This window comes from Oncorhynchus tshawytscha, linkage group LG18 (assembly GCF_018296145.1).
Source record: "Oncorhynchus tshawytscha isolate Ot180627B linkage group LG18, Otsh_v2.0, whole genome shotgun sequence".
Taxonomy (NCBI): Eukaryota; Metazoa; Chordata; class Actinopteri; order Salmoniformes; family Salmonidae; genus Oncorhynchus; species Oncorhynchus tshawytscha.
In genome coordinates this window covers 22858184-22881577 of record NC_056446.1, presented here as the reverse complement: position 1 = coordinate 22881577, position 23394 = coordinate 22858184, and the positions used below count along the sequence as shown (strand labels likewise).

Genomic DNA, 23394 nt, shown 5'->3' with positions numbered 1-23394 from the left:
AAGGGTCTGAAAACATACAGTACCAGTCAAAAGTTTGGACACACCTACCTATTCAAAGGTTTTTCTTTATTTCACTATTTTCTACAATGTATAATAATAGTGAAGATATCAAAACTATGAAATAATACATATGGAATCACGTAGTAACCAAAAAAGTGTTACATTTTAGATTCTTCAAAGTAGTCACCCTTTGCCTTGATGACAGCTTTGCACATTCTTGGCATTCTCTCAACTAGCTTCATGAAGAATGCTTTTCCAACAGTCTTGAAGGAGTCCCCACATATGTTGAGCACTTGTTGGCTGCTTTTCCTTCACTCTGTGGTCCAACTCATCCCAAACCATCTCAATTGGGTTGAGGTTGGGTGATTGTGGAGGCCAGGTCATCTGATGGAGCACTCCATCACTCTCCTTGGTCAAATAGCCATTACACAGCCTGGAGGTGTGTTTTGGGTCATTGTCCTGTTTAAAAACAAATGTTAATCCCACTAAGCGCAAACCAGATGGGATGTCGTATTGCTACAGTAGCCATACTGGTTAAGTGTGCCTTGAATTCTAAATCAATCACTGACACTGTCACCAGCAAAAAACCTCCACACCATCACACCTCCTCCTCCATGCTTCACGGTGGGAACCAGACATGCAGAGATCATCCGTTCACCTACTCTGCGTCTCACAAAGACAGCGGTTGGAACCAAAAATCTAAAATTTGGACTCCATTTCCACCGGTCTAATGTCCATTGCTCGTGTTTCTTGACCCAAGCAAGTCTCTTCTCTTCTTATTGGTGTCCTTTAGTAGTGGTTTCTTTTCAGCAATTCATGCAGTCTCCTCTGAACAGTTGATGTTGAGATGTGTCTCTTACTTGAACTCTGTGAAGCATTTATTTGGGCTGCAATTTCTGAGTCTGGTAACTAATGAACGTATCATCTGCAGCAGAGGTAACTAACTCTATGTCTTCCTTTCCTGTGGCAGGCTTCATGAGAGCCAGTTTCCTCATAGCTATTGATGTTTTTTTTTTTTAAATAAACTTTTTCAGATTGACTGACCTTCATGTCTTAAAATAATGATTGACTGTCTTTTCTCTTTGCTTATTTGATTTGAGCTGTTCTTTCCATAATATGGACTTGGTATTTTACCAAATAGGGCTGTCTTCTGTATACCTTATACCTTATGTATACCTACCTTGTCACAACACAACTGATTCGCTCAAACGTATAAAGAAGGAAAGAAATTCAACAAGTTCACTTTTAACAAGGCACACCTGTTCATTGAAACTCGTTCCTGGTGGCTACCTCATGAAGCTGCTTGATAGAATGCCAAGAGTGTGCAAAGCTGTCATCAAGGCAAAAGGTGGCTACTTTAAAGAATCTCAAATATAAAATATATTTTGATTTGTTTAACACTTTTTTGCTTTCTATAAGATTCCATATGTGTTATTTCAATGTTTGATGTCTTCACTATTATTCTAAAATGTCGAAAATAGTCCAAATAAATAAAAACCCTTGAATGAGTAGCCATGTCCACACTCTTGACTGGTACTGTATGTAAATAAGGTATTTCTGCTTTTTATTTACGTTTTTAAATGTATTTTTTCATCCATTTTAGAATAAGGCTGTAAAGTAACAAAATATGGAAGAGTATAGGGGCCCGAATGCACTGTATATCACCTTACATACAATTATTTTTGATTGACAACCCAGAATTGTGCAATTGGATTGCTGATATAACCTTATAGCACCAAGTTAAAAGGTGTTTGCGCAGATATAACTTTCTGATTTAAAATTGTTTTATTGTCAATGTACTTTTTTTTAACCAAAATGTCAGATCGAACCTTATAGTCCCAAGGTCACGATTTGTAACTGGGATATCATGACAGAGCTAAATAGCCTATAGTGGTATCAAAATATTACATGTCTTAGAGCGAAGTCAACCCATACCGTTCAGTTTAGCAAGCTCGGCATTATATCCCTTCCCCATATCCAAACCAATACACTCGGATACATGTGCGAGGTTTCTATCACGTGTATACAAATTTCTTAGCAAAACACAGTAGATAAAAAAGATAATGATTGACAATAGTGACAGCCAATCAGCGATATAATTCCGGGTAGCAACAAGATAAAGAAAGCCAACACGTCCAATCACAGAAAGGCAGGAGGCGTGTCACATTCTATTGTACGATATGTTTACTTCCGTCAATATTTCCAGAGCAAAGCTGCGTTTCTCAATTCAACAACCTAATCGCTCTCTAAGTAAGTTTGGTTTGATTGTTTTATTGGGAAATATATGTTTAACTAAGAAACACAATAGTCCTCTGTCTCTATAGTCTGTTAATCTTTTTCCGGATAATCAGTTTGCGAGCTATCGTTAGCTGTCATTTGCTCTGCCTTTTTCTAACTCGGCTCAACCAGAGAACTGTGCTTGACAGATATCCGCAGTAGTAGTCAATATTTAACAATGACTTTATCTTTATTGTACATTCGACAGTGTTGACAACTGATGTTGATTTAAAAAAAATAAAAAAAATAAAAAAAACTAGAAATCGCTAAAATGTGTAATCTCTCCTCACAGCGATTTATTTTAACCGTGGCAATACAACAATACACACACAGGTACAGTAACTAACTAGCAGCTAGCTACACAAACATCTCCTTGCACATTCCCCGGGTGAAGGATGCCTTTCTTGGGCCAGGACTGGAGGTCGCCAGGATGGAGCTGGATCAAGACCGAGGATGGCTGGAAGAGGATCGAGTTCTATGGAAATGAATTGAGGGACAACAACAACGGAATAGACTTGGAAGAGTAAGTGCCGTTTACGTACGTGCCCTCATCGCTCTTAATAATTCACCTATTGATATATACATGCATACAGTACCAGTCAACATTTTGGACACACGAACTCATTCAAGGGTTTTTCTTTATTTTTACTATGTTCTACATTGGAGAATACTAGTGAAGACATCAAAACTATGAAATAACATATGGAATCATGTAGTAACTGAAAAAGTGTTAAACAAATCAAATGAAATTTTAGATTCTTCAAAGTAGCCTCCCCTTACCTTGATAACAGCTTTTCTACGCTCTTGGCATTCTCTCAACCAGCTACACCTGGAATGCTTTTCCAACAGTCTTGAAGGAGTTCCCATATATGCTGAGCACCTGTTTGCTGCTTTTCCTTCACTCTGCTGTCCAACTCATCCAAAGCCTTTTCAATTGGGTTGAGGTTGGGTGATTGTTGGAGGCCTGTTCATCTGATGCAGTGCTTTGATGCAGCACCTCTGATGCAGGGCTCTAGCATCTCAGTGCTAGAGGTGTCACTACAGACCATGGTTCGATTCCAGGCTGTATCACAACCGGCCGTGATTGGGAGTCCAACAGGGTGGCGCAAAATTGGCCCTGCGTTGTTACTGTTTGGCCGGAGTAGACCGTCATTGTAAATAATAATTTGTTCTACAAATGTACTTTTAACAAGACACACATGCTAATTGGAATGCATTCCAGGGAACTCCTTCAAGGCTGTTGGAAACGCATTCCATTCATTGAAACTCGTTCCTGGTGGCTGTTTGAGAGAATGCCAAGAGTATGCAAAGCAGTCATCAAGGCAAAGGGTGGCTACTTTGAAGAATCTCAAATATAAAATATATTTTGATTTGTTTAACACTTTCTTTTTTTTTTTTGGGGGGGGTTGGTTACTACATTATTCCATATGTGTTATTTCATAGTTTTGATGTCTTCACTAGTATTCTACAATGTAGAAAATCTTCCAAATTAAGAAGAACCCTTGAATGAGTAGGTGTCCAAACTTTTGACTTGTACTAGTGTGTGTGTGTGTATATATATATATATATATATATATATATATATATATATATATATATATATATATATATATATATATATATATATATATATATATATATATTACTCTGCCTGTTTCTCATGAGTTGCTGTATGCTTGAGTTGATTTGTAGAACACACAAGGTATGCCACCTTTAAAAAAAATTAAAAAAAAAAAAAACGTTCATACACATGTCAGTAATATAACCATGTGAAATGAATCTAGTTCATGTAAAGTCTTATCATTCAGATCGATGACAATTGACGTTGACTATGTTTTGATTGGTTAGTATTAAATCTAATAAAGTTGGCTATAGACTTTGCTTTTTGGCTCCATTGCAGATGAGAACTATACAATGAATCAACTGATGCTTGAAATGATCCTCATTAATAAAAGCCCTGTGTCATGTAAATTTCATCACAAAAATAAAAAATGCTCAAAATAATAGATATTTACATGACACCCTGCACCATCTATGATATTGTCTTGTATTAGCTGTTCTGTACAGTCAGGCAGCATCTGGTAGCCTTTCTGTATGAAGAATCTACCATTGTCACTCCCCACACTCTATTTCACCATTTGGATATTGGTTTCCATTGAAAAACAGGGTTTTGAGCAGAGATGTAGTCTGCCATTTATTACTGATCTAATGGCTTTCCTCACTGAAACGTGTGCAGTGGTGGGGAAAAGTAGCCAAGTGTCATAGATGCACATGACTAAAAGTAAAGATGCCTTTTAAAATAAAATGATTCAAGTGAAAGTCACCCAGTAAAATATTACTTGAGTAAAAGTATTTGGTTTTAAATATAGTTAAGTTTCAAAAGTAAATGTAATTGCTAAAATATTCTTAAGTGTCAAAAGTGAAAGTATAAATTAATTTCAAATTCCTTATATTAAGCAACCCAGATGGCACAATTGTCTTTATTTAAATGTAAGGATAGCCAGGGGGTACACTTCAACACTCAGACAATTTAACAACAAAGCATGTGTGTTTAGTGAGTCTACCAGATCAGAGGCAGTAGGGATGACCATGGATGTTCTCTTGAAAAGTGTGTGAATTATAAAATGTTCCTGTCCTGCTAATCATTCAAAATGTAACGAGTACTTTTTGGTGTCAGTGAAAAATGTAAGGCATAAAACGTTAATTATTTTCTTTAGGAATGTTGTGGAGTAAATGTTGTAGAAAAATATGAATAGTAAAGTACAAATACCCCAAAAAACTACTTAATTAAGTCCTTTACACCACTGAACTTGTGTGCGTGCATGGTTAGGAAACCCCTCTGAATCAGAGAGGTGTGGGGGGCTACCATAATCGACATTAGGGTTGGAAACTTTCCAGTAAATTTCAGGGATTTTTCTGGAAATTTTCCATGGGAAGTTAAGCCTGGGAATTTTGCTTAGGATACACAAGGCAATTCTAGGTCTTGTGACATATTTTGGTTAAACTATCCCCAATTCAATGGAATTGCAACCCTCTGCATGCACAATGCATTCTTCTATCACATGTGCAGCTGATTCTCAAGATCTTGCACACTAATGAGATGCTATTGAGCCCACACTATTACACTGTCTGAGCCAAGGACTACATGCTTTCTGGTAAGTTTTGATTATGGTACTGGGTGGGGTGAATATATTTTATATGACATAAATTATTTTTTGTTAACTGGTATATAGTAGCCTACAGCACAGTGTGTTTAAATCATTTATAACTTGATAACAATTTCTGCTAGTTAGTTTTTGCTACCATGTGGGGTTTAGCTTGCATGAGCCTGCTAACCGAGTGTAAATTCACCTGTTTCCATACAGGTTTCATTTTAAAACATGTATCTTACAAAGGAGTTGTTTAATCTAACTGCTTAACTATTTATCTGTACATGGAATTGTTTTTTAACTCATTTATTTCCTAATCTTTACAGGAAAATGCCACGGGCACCATCTGATGTGTCAGTGCAGCCAATGTATTAGGAAAAGCTGTGTACATTTGCATAAACTGTGCCAAATCAAATGTGAAGAATGCAACAAAAATGCACAATCAACTGGCCAAGTGCATACATTTCCCTCAGCGCTCACAACAAGCAATCTCTGACAAAAGTCCCTCTACTTCTATTGGAGGTGAAAATGATGAATCGGACACCTTATTGATAGCAACAACTCATGGTCCTGGAATCTGACGTTTTTTTGACTCAATGGAGGAACGTAGTCAGAGAAATGCTGATGAATGTCTTGTTCGAGCTGTGTGTGCAACTGGTTCATATCTGATGCTCACAGGCAATGTGTATTGGAAGAGATTTCTGAATGTTCTTTGCACAGCATACACCCCTCCAACCAGACATTTGTCAACTCATTTGCTGGATGCAGAGTTCAGTCTTCAAGTGAAGGTCAAGCAAATCATAGAGAAAGTAGACTGTATTGCAATCATCTGTGGTGGGTGGTCAACAGACACACTGATCTCTACATTGCAGATGAGCTGAAGGCAGTTATCAATGACTTTGGACCACAGAATGTATTTGCACTGGTGACAGACAATGCTGCGAATATGAAGGCTGTTTGGTCTAAAGTGGAGGGGTCCTACCCTCACATCACACCCATTGGCTGTGCTGCTCATGCATTGAATCTGCTCCTCAAGGACATAATGGCACTGAAAACAGTGGATACCCAACCATTTCCTTGGCTCTCTTGTAGAGTGTATGTGGAGGGTCATCAAGTTATAGCAGCAATCTACCTCACCAAGCAAAGAGAAGAATAAGAGCACCACATTGAAGCTGCCCAGCAACACCCGTTGGGGTGGTGTTGTCATCATGTTTGTCTCCTGGAGGGGAAGGAGTCTCCAAGAAATGGCCAGATCACAGTCTGCCGATATGGACAGCCCCATCAAAAGGATCCTCCTGGGTGATGTATTTTGGGAGAGAGTGGTAAACAGCCTGAAACTCCTGAAACCTATCCTATAGCAGTAGCCATTGCACTGATTGAGGGAGACAGTGCCATTCTGTCTGATGTTCAGACTTTGCTTGCAGATGTAAGAGAAGAAATCCGTACTGCCCTGCCCACTTCACTGTTGCTCCAAGCAGAGGAAACTGCAGTTCTGAAATGCATCAAAAAGCATGAAGACTTCTGCCTGAAGCCCATACACGCCGTGGCGTACATGTTGGACCCCAAGTATGCTGGCAAGAGCAGAGATCAGCGATCAACAAGGCCTATGGTGTCATCACTACTGTGTCTTGCACCTTGGCCTGGATGAGGGCAAGGTTCTTGGCAGTCTGGCGAAGTACACTTCCAAGCAATGGCTTTGGGATGGAGATGCAATACGGCAGTCGTGCCAACGTCTCATCAGCCACCTGGTGGAAGGGACTTTGTGGATCTGAGGCTCTTTCCCCTGTTGCCTCCATCCTCCAAACCCCCGCCTCAGAGCGTAACTGGTCCTTGTTTGGGAACACACACACCAAGGCACGCAACAGGCTGACCAATACAAGGGTTGAGGAATTGGTGGCCACCTGGGCAAATTTTTTGGCTTTTTGAGCCTGACAACGAGCCATCCTCAAGGTTGGAAAGTGACAGTGAAGATGAGGCCTCTGATTCTGATATTCAAGAGGTGGACATTGAGGAGGTCTAGGGAGAAGACATGGAAGACCACCAAAGCTTTAGTTTCTCGACTATCATTTTACAGATGTATGTTGAAAATGTTTTTGGGAGATGCGATGGATCATTGGGGATCTTTCAATATTCCCTTTTGTTGTTCAGTGAAATCCTCCCTTGTGAAGAGTCAACTAATTTAATCAAAGTTCAATTCGTAACTAAAGTGTTTTAAAATTTATATTGGAAGGATTTAATCATTTGCAATCAGTCTGACTTCTCTCAGCAGGAGTGCTGGCCTGTTATCTGCAGGAAACATGTCAATCATGTCTAAGGTTTATGATAAGGTTTATGTTTATGTCTCCATATGATATGGTAAATACATCAAATGCAAAAAACATCTACATTTTAAATGGTATTAATATGAATTCCCATGGAAAGTTTCCACCTCTGAATATTCCCCAAAATGTGAAACCCTAATCAACATCCACAGTGCCCGGGGAACAGTGGGTTAACTGCCTTACAGATTTTTTACCTCGTCAGCTTGGGGATTTGATCCAGCAACCTTTTGGTTACTGGCCTAACGCTCTAACCATTTAATGATAGGGTTGTTGAAGCAAGACTCAGAGTAAAGTCCCCTAATAAAACAGATCCAACTGGTGAAGATGTGCCATAGGATGAAGGTAAACTGAGAAAGATGTCTGTGTTATCATCATCAGTGTGGGTTAAGGACTTTTTTTTTTTTTACCCCTTTTTTTCTCCCCAATTTCATGGTATCCAATTGTTAGTAGCTACTATCTTGTCTCATCGCTACAACTCCCGTACGGGCTCAGGAGAGACGAAGGTTGAAAGTCATGCGTTCTCCGATACACAACCCAACCCAGCCGAACTGCTTCTTAACACAGCGCGCATACAACCCGGAAGCCAGCCGCACCAATGTATCAGAGGAAACACCGTGCACCTGGCAACCTTGGTTAGCGTGCACTGCGCCCGGCCCGCCACAAGAGTCGCTGGTGCGCGATGAGACAAGGATATCCCTACCGGCCAGGCCCTCCCTAATCCGGACAACGCTAGACCTCCCGGTCGCGGCCGTAACAACAGAGTCTGAGCGGGAACCCAGAGTCTCTGGTGGCACAGCTGGCGCTGCAGTACAGAGCCCTTAACCACTGCGCCACCCGGGAGGCCCTAGGACAGAGTGTTTTTAAACAGATGTGTCCGGTTCCTGTTTCTCCCACAGCCTGTCAGACAGTAAGTGTGAATACTGATAATAGTTGTTTGTTTGACTGATTGTCAGAGGGAACTGACTCCATACCCGCTAGCCGGAGGAGGATACCCAGGCACACACATCAATACAAACATGTCTAGTTTCTCTTAGGTTCCGTCCCCAGCTATGCAACCTGTGGAGAATTGTATTGTGAAATAGACATGACTGGCAGATTCATAAGTCAGTAGGGGAGAGTGGGGTATCTGGAGCCATTTTTTTATTTATTTTTTTATTATTTTTACCTTCATCACTACGTCAAGAGAATATAATATTCTTTCTAACAAAGATATCTACATATATTTCAGGATGTTGTGGTTCCCTGGAAATAATTTGCAATAATGTAAACATAGCTTGTCTAAAAAAGTGGTCTCATCTCTTGGCACAACTTACCCTGGGTGTGGGGTAGCCTAAATTGAGTATAAGGACAGGGTAAGTTAAGGTAAAAATGTTCCACATCTGTACTGAATGAAATATTAACACCCTCTCTCACATCTGTTCTGACATGTGGTTCAATTTAACATTCACTAGCAAACCTATTGAATAAAGTTGCCAGGATTTTTCCTACCCTCCTCTCTCTCAGGTTTTGTGGCTGATTCATATTTATGGAATGCTATAATTGGGTGCATGGGTTTGACCCTGCATTGTGTTGCCATATAAAGAGATGTAGAAGGATTTACTATGCAGGGAGTCCTTGTGTTCATCAAATCAGCATGGCCTTTTATGCTATAGCAGTGGCTACAAACAAGTTATTTTTGTCTGTCTCTTGTCAGTTAAAATGGGGTTTTGGGCAGTCTGACTTCTCTCAGCAGGAGTGCTGGCCTGTTATCTGCAGGAAACATGTTCTGTTATGTCCTGTGAACTGTGGTGATAGTGAATGATGAGGCTTTTAGACCAGGGGTTTTCCCATTCAGAGCTAGTTCTGTCTAACGCCTGTGGTGCTCCAGTCTAGACAAACAAAACAGATTTGGGAAAATAATAATCTTCTATTTTGACGTGGCAGAGTATTACATCTGATTGTTATGATTTGCTACACGTTTTTTGTTTGTTTGTTGTGGTGATGCAGTCGCTATTTATCTCAGATGGTTATAATAGTATAGGCTAGTCGCTGAGTACCTTTTAAAAAATTTTTTTTTTATGGTGTCATCAAATCTAGAGTTGGCCATCCAGTACCTCACAGTACAACAGTTGACAATAAACATCCTACAAATACCTCACAGAAAAACAGATGATGACATTGCACCACACAATAATCGATGACATAATTTCCTCTGTGACTCCTCCAAAAAACATCCCGACTCAAAGGCCAATGACATCATACAGTACACCCCCCCCCCCACAGTAGCCATTGACTGCTAAACAAACACTCCCACAGACCGACATCATTATGCCTGCTATTGTACTGATCCAAGTCCAACACAGTAGTTCAGCTCTCTCTCAGCCATTTAGCTGATGCCATGTAAAAGGTAAACATCGACTGTCAAAGCCCCACATTGACTGTACAGAGTATATTTCGAGTAGTTTGAGAGCCAACATTGCTCTGTTCCTCTTGTCTGTGGGTTTTTGTTTTTCCTTCTCTGTCCAGGCATGCTGCAGTGAGAATCCTCTGTGAAATGTTAGTTCATTGCATTCCTGACCTCTAATTCCCTGTTACTGATTGGTGTGTGCGCGCGTTCGTTCGTGCGTGCTTTAAGCAGTGGGACCAGTGCATAAAACGTCCTGAATTAGCCTCCAGCCTGGATAAGCTGCATGTGTCACATGCAAAAAAAAATGATCCACACCAATGAATTGCTTCATCTCCAGCCCCCTACCTGTGGTCAGTCTGTGTGGATCTGAGACAGGCTGGAGGGAGAGTCTCAGAGCTCTGCTCCTGAGATGGTCACGTGATAAAGCTGAGCACATGTATTACTAATGCATGGAGAACATCAGTGGACCACTCACTTTGATCTAGCAGCAAGTCCTCATTAAACCTGCTGATTGTCTGTGTAGAGCGAGAACGCAACACCCATAGAGATCAGAGCAAGGTGATGGTCAATGGTTCCAGATGCACTAAGTTCCAGATAACAGTAGCAACAACCACAACCATGTAGGAGCAACAACATGGACTAGGGGTTAAAGAGGTAGTTCACCCAAATGACTAAACTCATTTTATGGAGAACATGTGACTATTTAATCTGGGAAATAGTTTTTACAGTCTTTAAAATATATTTCAAAAGCCTGACTGATAGAGCCAATACATTTCCCTGTGTTACAGGTATGCTATTGGACTGAGGATTAAAGCCTGTTGCCATATATTTTAAATGTAATGAAGTCCAGTGGGAGTAATGAAAGCTCTGCTGATACAAAGAGGGCAAACCAATCTCTGTCAAGGGCAAGACCAGAAGTTTTATTTATTTAACCTATTTATTTTCAGTTCATTCCTTTGGCCTACGTGGCAGTGCAGGAATATTATCATATGGTCTGAGTTGGGCAAAAAAAAGTGCATTCATAATTTGTGTTTTAGTATACTGGAGCCCTCAGAGATACTGGCCTCGAGCCATACTTTCACAAACCTGTTTGAAGATGTAATCTGAAATTTGTCCGAGTACTGAAACGTCCCCTAAGGATAGCCCCAACAGAAGTATCACTATGAATTGTAGCCATGAATGCAAAACAAGACCTACTCTGCCACTCCACCCTACAGGCAGCTGTGTAGCCACGGGTACACACGGAACATAGACCTAAACAGGACTGTAGGAAGTTGATAGTTGCGGTATAATCTGGATGTTGAGATTAGCTGCCTGTGATGGGAAGTTGATTTGCTGCTAGATATCTTATGCTTGCCTCAATGATACAATGACAGTGATAGAACCTCATGGATACAAGCTGTGATCTGTGACCTATCGGCATACAGTCATATACACACCCTGGCATCAATGCAAGTCAGAGATTTTCGGAAATCTGAAGTTTATCTAGGAAACCACTTTCGGATAAACAATAAAGAGATTAGCAGATCTTGTCCAGCATTAGAGCTGATGTTATGGTCGGAAAATAGTCCCTGACCTTCTCCATGAGTCTTTCTGAGAAACAAGAGGTCAGCCAGGTCAGATCAGGGCTATGCCAGTCTTAATCACCTCAGGGGTAGTCAGGCAGTCATCTGGGCATGGCCAGGCTGTGGCCTTCTGCAGTGTGGACAGCCACTTAGTTTGTTACATAAATACACTGACGTCCAACATGCCAACGCTCATAAACAATGCTATTAACACACTCCTTTCATGTCTACCTTGTCTTTCTCAAACAGGCTCTGCGATGAAAACAAAGAGAATCTGTTTACTGGAAATGTGTGCGAGGTAGTTGCCAAAAAGAGGAAAAAAGACTTCTACAATAACAACACCAAATCACAGTGTGAGTAGCACTGACCGCAGCCATCTTATTCCCATTAAAGGTCTTTGGGGAAAATGGCCAACCACGAGCTATTAGGAATGCTAGCCAGCTAGCATGAGGTTTGGCAACTGTGGTTTAACAAAACAGTTCTGATAAATAGCATAAAAGATAAAAGTAAATCTCTCTCTTTGACTCAGTTTTCTTTTCTCTCTTTTCCCAGTTATTTACCAGGAGAAGTGGATCTATGTTCAGAAGGAGAGCACAAGAGAGGTGAGGAAAGTTTAGGTCAACCGCACCATATAACAGTGCGACCCAAGACCTGGAATGTGGATACACTGTTTATGCTAAATTTAATGGACAGTAAATAATACTGAGAATGTCCACTAGATTTTGTATATTGCCCATTCTACTCTTTACCATACATGGTATGTGTTTTGGTAATTAAGTTTGTCTTATTACCTTAGAGACATGGATACTGCACGCTAGGGGAAGCCTTCAACCGTCTAGATTTTTCCAGTGCCACTCAGGACATCCAGAGATTTACCTATGTGGCAAAAGTAAGCTGTTGGCTAACTATCTGAATTATAAGCAGGATTTAGCTTGATCACTAAAACTGCGTGTATCAATACTACTGGATATGTGTTGATACTAGTCCTTGGTTTGTGTCCTGTCCTCTCACTCTTTTACTTCCCTCTCTCTTACCCTCTCGCTCTCCCTCTGTGCAGCTCCTCCAGCTCATAGCCAGGTCTCAGCTGCCATCCCTCAGTGGAGCAGCTCAAAAGAACTACTTCAACGTGCTGGAAAAGATCGTACGGAAGGGTGAGCGAGACGGAGAGGGATATGTCCTCATCATGCTGTACCTCCCTGGTCTGTACTCAATGGCCTGTCAGAATAACACTGTGTAACCACAGCACATTGCCTAATGGCACAGCCCCTGGTTTTAGCTCTGAGCCATACTTACATTAGTGTTGGCACTGCTCCCTGGTTGGAGAAGTGAAATGCAGCCTCATGCTTTCTCTGAGAACAACACGTCTCTCTGTTCTCAATTCTATGCCCTCAAACTGACAGTCTAATACTGGGTTTCTTGGCATTGTTTGGTCTCGTCAGTGTGGCAGTAGAACCGGTCCCACTGCTGCTGTGTCAGAGTGATTGTCCCGCCACTAAACCACACAGCTGTAGTGCCCCGTCATTACTGAGCTGCTGTTGCCGGGCGGATCAAAGGAGCTTTAGGTCACACAACCACACGCCTCAGGAAGGAAAACATGAATTAGCTGCAGTATATAAAGACCTATTTTGCTTTGGCTTCATGCATGCCTTGAGAGTACAGTACGTTCTTCAAATGGTGGTTTTGCTTTGGGAGTAATGGTAAAATGCTTTGACTTTTGATAAAGATTTTCCTGTACAGTTAAAAAAAAAAATATATATATATATTTTTAGTCAAAGTCAAAACATAGTCAAATTCAATATATATATTTATATATATATATATATATAAATTTCAAAATGGATCCCATCTGACACACCAGTGGAGGATCCTGACTGTCCGTCTCTTAGCGCTGAAGATGGGTGGCCAAGCCAGGTGTGACGATCTCAGACAGGCTCCTTATGCTGTGATCTGTATATATATATATATATATATATATATATATATTGAATTTGACTATGTTTCTTCCATTACAAAAAACATAACATTTATCTCTCGAGAGACCTGGTATGAACGACAGTGAATATTGATGTAGTTATAGGGTGTTTTTTTTTTACACTGTTTTAACGTCTTTGTTCTCTCTTTGTGTCCAGTTCTGGAGGACCATCATAACCCTCGCCTTATCAAGGAGCTGCTGCAGGACCTGAGCTCCACCCTGTGCATCCTGACCCGAGGCATGGGCAAGTCTGTCCTGGTGGGCAACATCAACATCTGGGTCTGCAGGCTGGAGACCATCCTCAACTGGCAGCAGCAGCTCAACAACCTGCAGATACCCAAGGTAGAGTATGGGGGTCCTTTTTAAACGGCTGATTATGGGCCTAAAAGCCCTCACACCTTATAGTTCAGCCATGGCTCTATAAGGGAAGTCTACTGCTGACCTGGGTACTGACCTGGGTACAGTTCCCACATGCTTCAAGATGGCCACCATTGTTCCTGTACCCAAGAAGGCATAGGTAACTGAACTAAATCACTCGCCCCATAGCACTCACCTCTGTCATCTCGAAGTGCTTCGAGAGACTAGTCAAGGATCATATCGCCTCCACCTTACCTGCCACCCTAGACCCACTTCAATTTGCTTACCGCCCCAATAGATCCACAGACGATGCAAACGCCATCACTCTGCACACTGCCCTATCCCATCTGGACAAGAGGAATACCTATGTAAGAATGCTGTTTATTGACTATAGCTAAGCATTCAACACCATAGTACCCTCCAAGCTCATCATTAAGCTTGAGGCCCTGGGTCTGAACCCCGCACTGTGCAATTGGGTCCTGGACTTCCTGACAGGCAGCCCCCAGGTGGTGAAGGTAGGAAACATCCCCTCCAGTCCGCTGATCCTCAACACTGAGGCCCCACAAAGGTGCGTGCTTAGCCCCCTCCTGTACTCCCTGTTCATCCATGACTGCAGGGCCGAGCACGCATCCAACTCGATCATCAAGTTTGCAGACGACACAACCGTAGTGGGCTTGATTACCAACGATGACGAGACCGCCTACAGGGAGGAGATGAGGGCTCTGGGAGTGTGGTGCCTGGAAAACAACCTCTCACTCAACATCAATAAAACAAAGGAGATGATCGGGTGGCGCTGTCTGCCCAACGCATTACCGGGGGCAAACTACGCGCCCTCCAGGACACCTACAGCACCCCTTGTCACAGGAAGGCCAAAAAGATCATCAAGGACATTAACCACCCGAGCCACTGCCTGTTCACCCCGCTATCATCCAGAAGGCGAGGTCAGTACAGGTGCATCAAAGCTGGGACCGGGAGACTGAAAAACAGCTCCTGTCTCAAGGCCATCAGACTGTTAAACAGCCATCACTAGCACATTAGAGACTGCTGCCTATAGGCATAGACTAGGAATCACTGGCCACTTTAAGGAATGGAACACTAGTCACATTAATAATGTTTACATATCTTGCATTACTCATCTCATGTGTATATACTGTTTTCTATACTGTTCTACAGTATCTTAGTCCGTTCCGCCTTGAAATCGCTCGTCCATATGTATAGCGTCTTAATTCATTCCTATTTAGATTTGTGTGTATTGGGTATATGTTGTGTAATTTGTTAGATATTACTTGTTAGATATTACTGCACTGTCAGAGCTAGAAGCAAAAGAATTTAGCTACACCTGCAATATCTGCTAATTACGTGTGTGACCAATAACATCTGCTAATTACGTGTGTGACCAATAACATCTGCTAATTACGTGTGTGACCAATAACATCTGCTAATTACGTGTGTGACCAATAACATCTGCTAATTACGTGTGTGACCAATAACATCTGCTAATTACGTGTGTGACCAATAACATCTGCTAATTACGTGTGTGACCAATAACATCTGCTAATTACGTGTGTGACCAATAACATCTGCTAATTACGTGTGTGACCAATAACATCTGCTAATTACGTGTGTGACCAATAACATCTGCTAATTACGTGTGTGACCAATAACATCTGCTAATTATGTGTGTGACCAATAACATCTGCTAATTACGTGTGTGACCAATAACATTTGATATGATTTGGCACGGTGACAGTGTTCAGTCATCGCGTCCTCTCAGTGTTGTATTGTGTAGTGGAATGCTGCAGCCCCAGCCAGCCTGGGATATCCTTAACTAGGTCTCAATCTGGTTCTGCTTTAGCCAACTCTTGTTCTGATGTTTGGCTGAATCCAAATCAGACTGGCTAGGCTTCAGAGATAGACTGGTTCGTTTTCTGTCTCATTATCAAGGTGGTTAATGTTTGCTTTGTAAAATGTTGTAACTTCTGTACTTAGACGTGTGCCGTCTGTTTAGTTTCAAGAGACGAGAGACCCTCAGCTTGGAGGATAATTGACCTGGTAGTTGTGACAGTCTTGCCATCGTTTCAACATACGTATATTCCCCCCCCAGCAAATGTCCAATGGGATGACGCTGCGTGACCTGCCGCTAGACATGCAGAACAACATCCTGTACAAGTTCTCCGACGCCTGTGACATCATCAACCTGGGACAGGCCACGCCCACTCTTCACATGCTCAGTGAGGACCGGCACTTGTGGAAGAAGCTGTGCCAGTTTCACTTTGCAGAGAAACAGGTAGAAGTCACTGAGTATCTAAACATGACATTCAATGTAATCAGTGTCACAAACTGCTTGAATACAGGGTCATGTTCAGTGAGTAGTACACAGTGACCACCAGAGTGCAGTGTCGCCACATTTAATATAAGGGAGGCATTCTACATAAGGTCTATGGAGTTGAACATGAAATGGTGGTCATTTAGAAAATAACTCAGGAATTACCCTTCGGAGTTACCTTAGCATCTCTTTCTTTCCTTTCCCCCTGGTGTCAACCGTGTTTTCTCCGTGTGTGTGTGTGTGTAGTTCTGCAGGCATCTGATCTTGTCAGAGAGGGGCCATGTGGACTGGAAGGTCATGTACTACACCCTACAGAAATACTACCCCAAGAGAGAGCAGTACGGAGACACACTGCACTTCTGCAGACACTGTAGCATCCTCTTCTGGAAGGTAAGAACAAGAAGACACACTAGACAATATGACAGCATCTCAAATGGCACCCTATTCCCTACATAGTGCACTACTTTTGACCTGGGCCCATAGGGAATAGGGTGCCATTTCGGACACGTATTATGGGTTACATAGTTGCATATCAGGGGGGACTCCCATAATACATATGCCTATTTTTAGGTTGATATTAATAATAGATTTATTAAGCATTTTTCTAAGTTCGCAATGTGCTTATCAAGAAGGAAAAGTAAACTAAAATGTAAAATAAAGTTTCAAAGTGGAGAGTGAGTTTTTGAGTCAGGAGAAATCTTTGTATGCGATGTCATGGTGACCTTTGGCTGTGTTTTGGAGTTTGGGGTCAGCTCAGGACTGAGATTTGCCCTTTAGTAGACGGTAGCGCATTTCCATCGATTCACAAATGTTTCTGCCGTAAGAGGGAAATGCCCCGACCATCTGTGTTAATACGCCTCACTTGTGATACGGCTTTGGAAACATTTGGAACTTGACTTTCATATCAGCGAGACATTATTTTTCAAATCCAAAAGATACACTTACTGTATGCAGTTTTAGCACAGTTGCACATGACTGTGTTGTGAATAATACATGCTTCCAGAAAGACACTTCCTCCCTTCGCCATTGGAAATGTGAGAGCAAGGTGGGAGGATGTCGGCTGGAGGCTGTTATTGTGCTAAAACTGTGTACAGTAAGTATATTTTGTATTTGAAAGATTATTTCTCGCTGATATGAAATTAAAGTTCCAAAAGTTTCCAAAACTGTATCGCCAGCAAGGATTATTAATGTGTCTGGGTCTTTCTATGAACAATGGGGACAATGTGTGACATTGGGATCAACATTTCAAAATCGTATGAAACAAAAATCGAAAGGATTTTCATGTAGTTTCATGTGTTCTTAGAGGAATAAAAGTGAATATATGCAAATCGCCTCATATACAACAACCTATCAAATGTATTTATAAAGCCAAATGTCACAAAGTGCTATACAGAAACCTAGCCTAAAACCCCAAACAGCAAGCAAAGCAAATGTAGAAGCACGGTGGCTAGGAAAAACTCCCTAGAAAGACAGGAACCTAGGAAAAAACCTAGAGAGGAACCAGGCTCTGAGGGGGGGCCAGTCAGTCCTCTTCTGGCTGTGCCAGGTGGAGATTATAAGAGTACATTTAAAGCCAGATTGTTCTTCTAGATGTTCAAACATTCTTAGATGACCAGCAGGGTGAAATAATAATCCATGGTTGTAGAGGGTGCAACAGGTCAGCACCTCCAAGAGTAAATGTCAGTTGGCTTTTCGTAGCCGAGCAGTCAGAGGTCAAGACAGCCGGTCCAGGACAAGGCAGCACGTCCGGTGAACAGCTCAGTGTTCTATAGCCGCAGGCAGAACAGTTGAAACTGGAGCAGCAGTATGACCAGGTGGACTGGGGACAGCCAGGAGTCATCAGGCCAGGTAGTTCTGAGGCATGCTCCTGATGCTCCGTTCTCTCCTGGAGGAGAGGGAGAGCGAGAGAGAATTAGAGGGAGCATACTTAAATTCACACCGGACACCAGATGTGCCCGGAGAATTACACCAGATATAACAGACTGACCTTAGCCCCCCCCCCAGCACGTGTGCAGCATAGATACTGGAGACCGAGACTGGTGGGTCGGGGGACACTGTGGCCCCATCTGACGATACCCCCGGACAGGGCCGACCAGGCAGGATATAACCCCACCCACTTTGCAAAAGCACAGCCCCCACACCACTAGAGGGATATCAATAGACCGCCAACTTACTACCCTGAGACAAGGCTGAGTATAGTCTATGAAGATCTCCTCCAATGTTATACAATTGTTTAATGTGTATATAACTGTACATATAAGTCCTAATATACCCCCCCACACACACACACACACACACAAAAAAAGCATGCAAAAAGTGTTTAAAAAAAAAAGAAAAGTAGGCCATTACTACTTTAAGAATAATTATTTCTTTGAGTTTTTGGGCCCTGCCAATGCATTGATATTCGAAATATTTTAACATAACAGAATGTGAGAATGTGGACATTTCCTGACTAAATAGATTGGATGCATGCATGGAGATTTGTATGTGGCAGATGTAGGCACACGTCATGAATAGCGGTAGCATTAATCTCACCATCGCTGTTTTTATCATGAGTAAGTGACCGAAATCCAGGTCTCTTTTACAGTGTAGTAATTTAGTATACGCTCTTATCCAGAACGACTTACAGGATAATTAGATTTTAATTGCGGATTTGATTTTAATTGCATAATTTTTACTTAGTCAGCTCTGGGATTCAAACCTGCAACCTTTCGGTAACTGTTCCAACACTCTTAACTGCTAGGCTACCTGCTGCCCTTTTTTTCCCTTTTTTTTCTGGAAGAATTTCTACATTAGATGTTGTCGTGTTTCTACAACATTAGATGTTGTCGTCCTAATAAAAGTAAGAAAATGTAGGCACTCTGGATAAATGACTAAAATGTCTAAAATGTAAGTAATAATCATGGGTGAAAGTAAATGGGAGCAGGAGAACTTATAAATTGACTACAATAATTCCAATAACTTTTCAAACACAAAATTGCGGATTTGATTTTTTCCAAGGTAGGCCTATTCCAGTACTTGAATTTATGAGCAACAAATTCAAGTTCAAGTAGGCTACTTCAAGTAGGCTATAACATGTCATATACATTATTGTGAATAAGCCCACTAGGTTAAGTAATTTGTTGTCATTATATCCCAAATAATTAATAGGAATCGTGTTGGTTTTGCGCAATAGTCTATTCTACACAATTGCACACAGTAGACTCTGTGTCCAAGCCGAGGAACAAAAATATCTGAAAACACGAACTCATTGCCTTTTTGCTTTCTCTGTTAAATCTAACGACACCCTGCTGTAAGTCAAGCAGACAATGATAGATGGTAAACATCAATTCACTAGGGATATTAGATCCAACTGTCTTCACCACCGTAACCAATGAGACGCCATAATATTCTGGACATTAATTGCAAACACCTTTTTTACGGCACTTGGGCTATTGTTGCATCGCATGCGCCATCACAGCTGTCTATCGATTTTAAGTATAAAGGTAAGGTGACTTTTTTTTGTTAGAAGCATTTGATTTTGCAATGCATACATTATTTTAGATTTGTGTGCCCATAAACTGTTTTCACCCCTTAACATAAGGAGACACTAAACGTAGTTTCACATTTCTGAGATCTCTATACAAAAAACTCTTGACAGCTAGGTCCAGGATTCTTACAGGGTTCAAGTACAATGTCTAATTTCACTGATTTAATGATTAACATATGATATAACGACAGCTTACACTGCCATAAATGCAAGGAGAGAAGTAAGTTGTCACACGATTTTGGACAAATCCGTCAAGACACCAACCATGATTAAGGGTTAAACATAGGTTGGCTATATAGCTATGACACCCCCCCTATATTTAATGTAATGACATGAGAGAAAAAACTTCCTCACTGGCACCCTAGTTTATAGAAAGACCCTTCTAAGCGTTAAAACGGAGAGTCGGGAGTGTAGACCACATGTAGCCAGCGGTGGTCCATATACATTCACCTTAGAACCCTAGGGATGGCTGTATGTCCCCGTTGGGTTCTCGAGAGCTGGACAGGGATGTACTGTGAGCAAAATGTACAGCCAAAACAATCTTTATCAGTAATGTGTAGTCACAACCACCCCCAAAAATATTCAACATAGTCTCTCTGTGTATTGAGACTTGTTTATGCACTTTAAATAAATAAATTATCAACTTATGCTGTTAGAAGTGATTCATCATTTGGGTGGAGAAAACCAGCCTCTTTTCCAGAACCAACAAACTGCTTAACTGCCCCTCTCCTTTTTGCTAGCAGCATGTAACTTTAGCACATTCCTCTTACCTCAGCCCTTAGTAATTTTCATGATTTTGTTTTTTTGTTTAAATTTTTTTTTTTTAAGTCATTCGAAAACCAGATGTTTTAGGCTTAATTATAGTGAAGCAAGTCAATTCTGGTCTTCATATATACAGAACAAAAATATAAACGCAACATGTGAAGTGTTTGTCATGATTCATGAGATGAAATGAAATATAAGATTCCAGCAATGTTCCATATGCACAAAATATTATTTCTCTCAAATTCTGTGCACAAATGTGTTTCCATCCCTGTTACTGAGCATTTCTCTTTTGCCAAGATAATCCATCCACCTGACAGGTGTGTCATATCAAGAAGATGATTAAACAGCATGATCGTTTACTATGGTGCACCTTGTGCTGGGGACAATAAAAAGCCACTCTGAAATGTGCAGTTTTGTCACACAACACAATGCCACAGATTTCTCCAGCTTTGAGGGAGTGTGCAATTGGGATGCTGACTGCAGGAATTTCCACCAGAACTGTTGCCAGGGACTTGAATGTTAATTTATCTACCATAAGCTGCCTCCAACGTAATTTTAGAGATTTTGGCAGTACATCCAACTGGCCCCGCAACCGAAGACCACGTGTAACCACGCCAGCCCAGGACCTTTTTAAGTTTGAGTTACCCTTTTAAAAACCTTTTCAGTTGAACCCAGAACATGAATAATTAACGTTTTCTACACTATAAATGGACTATTCCCTGGGGATCTACAGGTTTAGCATATTGGTTGGGCTTTAGTTTGCTAACGTTAATGCTTATGACTGTGCTAATCCCGAACCTAAGGAGGAAACTAATCTGTGAAACCAGACAAATTATTCACATGCGGCTCAAAGATCAATCAATGAACTGACTAACCCTCATTGACAGATTTGACCTATTTTCTTTATAAGAAACCGACCACCCATTTCATTCAAAAGCATGGGTTATAGCAAGGTTATTGTTAATGACTGTTATGAATATTTGTTTCACCTTTATAGCCCCACTTATGATGCTCATGAATAGAAGGACTGGTCACACCATTGCTATTAAGACTCAAATGTGTGAGCAGGCTGAGCACATATGAGTACATCACCTTGCCAGCTCCTCTCACCACTAACTAGTGTTATGATGCAGTACTAGACTCTAAACAACCTGAGTATTGTTCTGGGCTCCTCCTGCAAGTACTGTAACTCTCCTAAATTTAAAACTCTCCGTCTATTTCTCCTCTGGCATTGTAGATTGACCCCTCTTTCCTCTCAGTGCCAACCAAGGCTTTGTTAGAACCAGACAGCCTCCCATCCTTCTGTTTCTAATCTTTTAACCTTTCTGCATCCCTCTCCATCCCTCTCTTGTTCCTTACTTCCTGCCTCTCTTCCTGACTCCCCATGTACTTGTCCCTGACCCCTAAAGGACTGCCACCTGGCCTTATTATTCAAGGTACTTTCCTTCCCCTCATGTCTGACTCTCTGGCCACCATTTTGTTTTCTGTTGTCCTGGTGATGAATTATGTTTTAGACTCGGCTTGTTGTCTTCTGGTTTGTTATGCTTTTTTGCTTTGAAAATGACTAAGGTTGTGATTTTTTATTTTATTTGAGAAAATGTATTTTAGGCACTGTTGTCCTGTCTGACATGGAACTCGTATGAATGTGTGATGCTATAGTATAGTAACAATGGCTCTCCCTCCTATCTCCTAGGACTCTGGACATCCTTGTACAGCCAACGATCCCAACAACTGCCTCGTGCCTGTTTCACCTCAGCACTTCATAGACCTCTTCAAATTCTAGACCTCCTTTTGATACTCCAGACCAGGAGAGGGGTGACTTACCCCCTCCTCGCCTTGCCTCTCCTCTCCGTGAATAGTGTGTGTAAAAACAAAGGGCTCAGAGGAAGAAGACATTTTGTTGTTTCATATTTTTCTGCATATTTTTGACTCTGACTGAAAACAACAGAGAGGAGATATGTTTTTGAGTGTGAGGCATGGATGGCATTAAAGAGAACTGCAGTGCTCATTATTGACACCTTGTTGGGAAATAACAACTGATTATTCCATGTGATGGCCTGGTGGCCATTTTGCCTACCGTTTTATTTTTTCCTTGGTGACAGAATGTATGTCCAATGTAGATGTAGGTCTCTGTTTATGTACAGTATATCTCCTCCTGTGTATTTTCGCCCTGCATATTCTAAAAATAAATGTACATGTTTGCTGTAACAATTACTTTTTACGATACACCTTTTGTCAGAACTTTCAAGTAGACAGTAATGAAATGTGAACATGACTTTATGGGGGGGGGGTTGTAATATTGCTTTAACATTCCAACTGAGATGTAACTTATAGTTGGCTACTCTTGTTGGTATAATCATTAATTTCCTGTGATGGAAGCGAACTAATTATATAATAAAGGCATTCATGGCTGTGGTTGCTATGGGAATCATCTGACCTTTGTCCTTTTAAAATCCACTACAATATGACATAGAGCCTTAACACCCATGCAGATCACAGCAGCACAGGAGACTGAGCAGAGTATGTTCGGCAACATTCACATGAACCCTCCATCTGAGGTTAAGGCCATGCATAGAGCATTCATAACAGGAGTCCTAAACAGTCATGACAGCCTATGTAAGCTAGTTGGCTAGCAAGCGGCTAGGCTGTATGAAGCAGAGTGTTCCTGCATGTTTCTCCACATTGTAAACTATTCTGTTGTTGAAGTCCGACACAATAAATCTGACCATGCATTTACCTAGGAGTGA

The 23394-nt window shown here is 41.3% G+C and overlaps 1 protein-coding gene across 3 annotated transcripts; it reads left to right on the top strand.

The window, feature by feature from the left end:
- Nucleotides 1-2155: 2155 nt before the first annotated feature.
- On the top strand, nucleotides 2156-23083 carry fbxo25 (F-box protein 25). 3 transcript variants are annotated; one of them, XM_042300840.1, is made up of 10 exons: nucleotides 2156-2250; nucleotides 2672-2800; nucleotides 11948-12051; nucleotides 12251-12300; nucleotides 12495-12587; nucleotides 12756-12849; nucleotides 13828-14012; nucleotides 16132-16314; nucleotides 16600-16743; nucleotides 22341-23083. In XM_042300840.1, exons 2-10 carry the CDS (start codon nucleotides 2673-2675, stop codon nucleotides 22428-22430), a joined length of 1071 nt encoding a protein of 356 aa, XP_042156774.1. In that variant the 5' UTR covers nucleotides 2156-2250; nucleotide 2672; the 3' UTR covers nucleotides 22431-23083. The 3 variants fall into 3 exon arrangements, with proteins under 3 accessions (XP_042156774.1, XP_042156773.1, XP_042156772.1); XM_042300839.1 differs by having other exon boundaries at nucleotides 2162-2250; nucleotides 2611-2800; XM_042300838.1 differs by having other exon boundaries at nucleotides 2162-2250; nucleotides 2570-2800.
- Nucleotides 23084-23394: the final 311 nt, after the last annotated feature.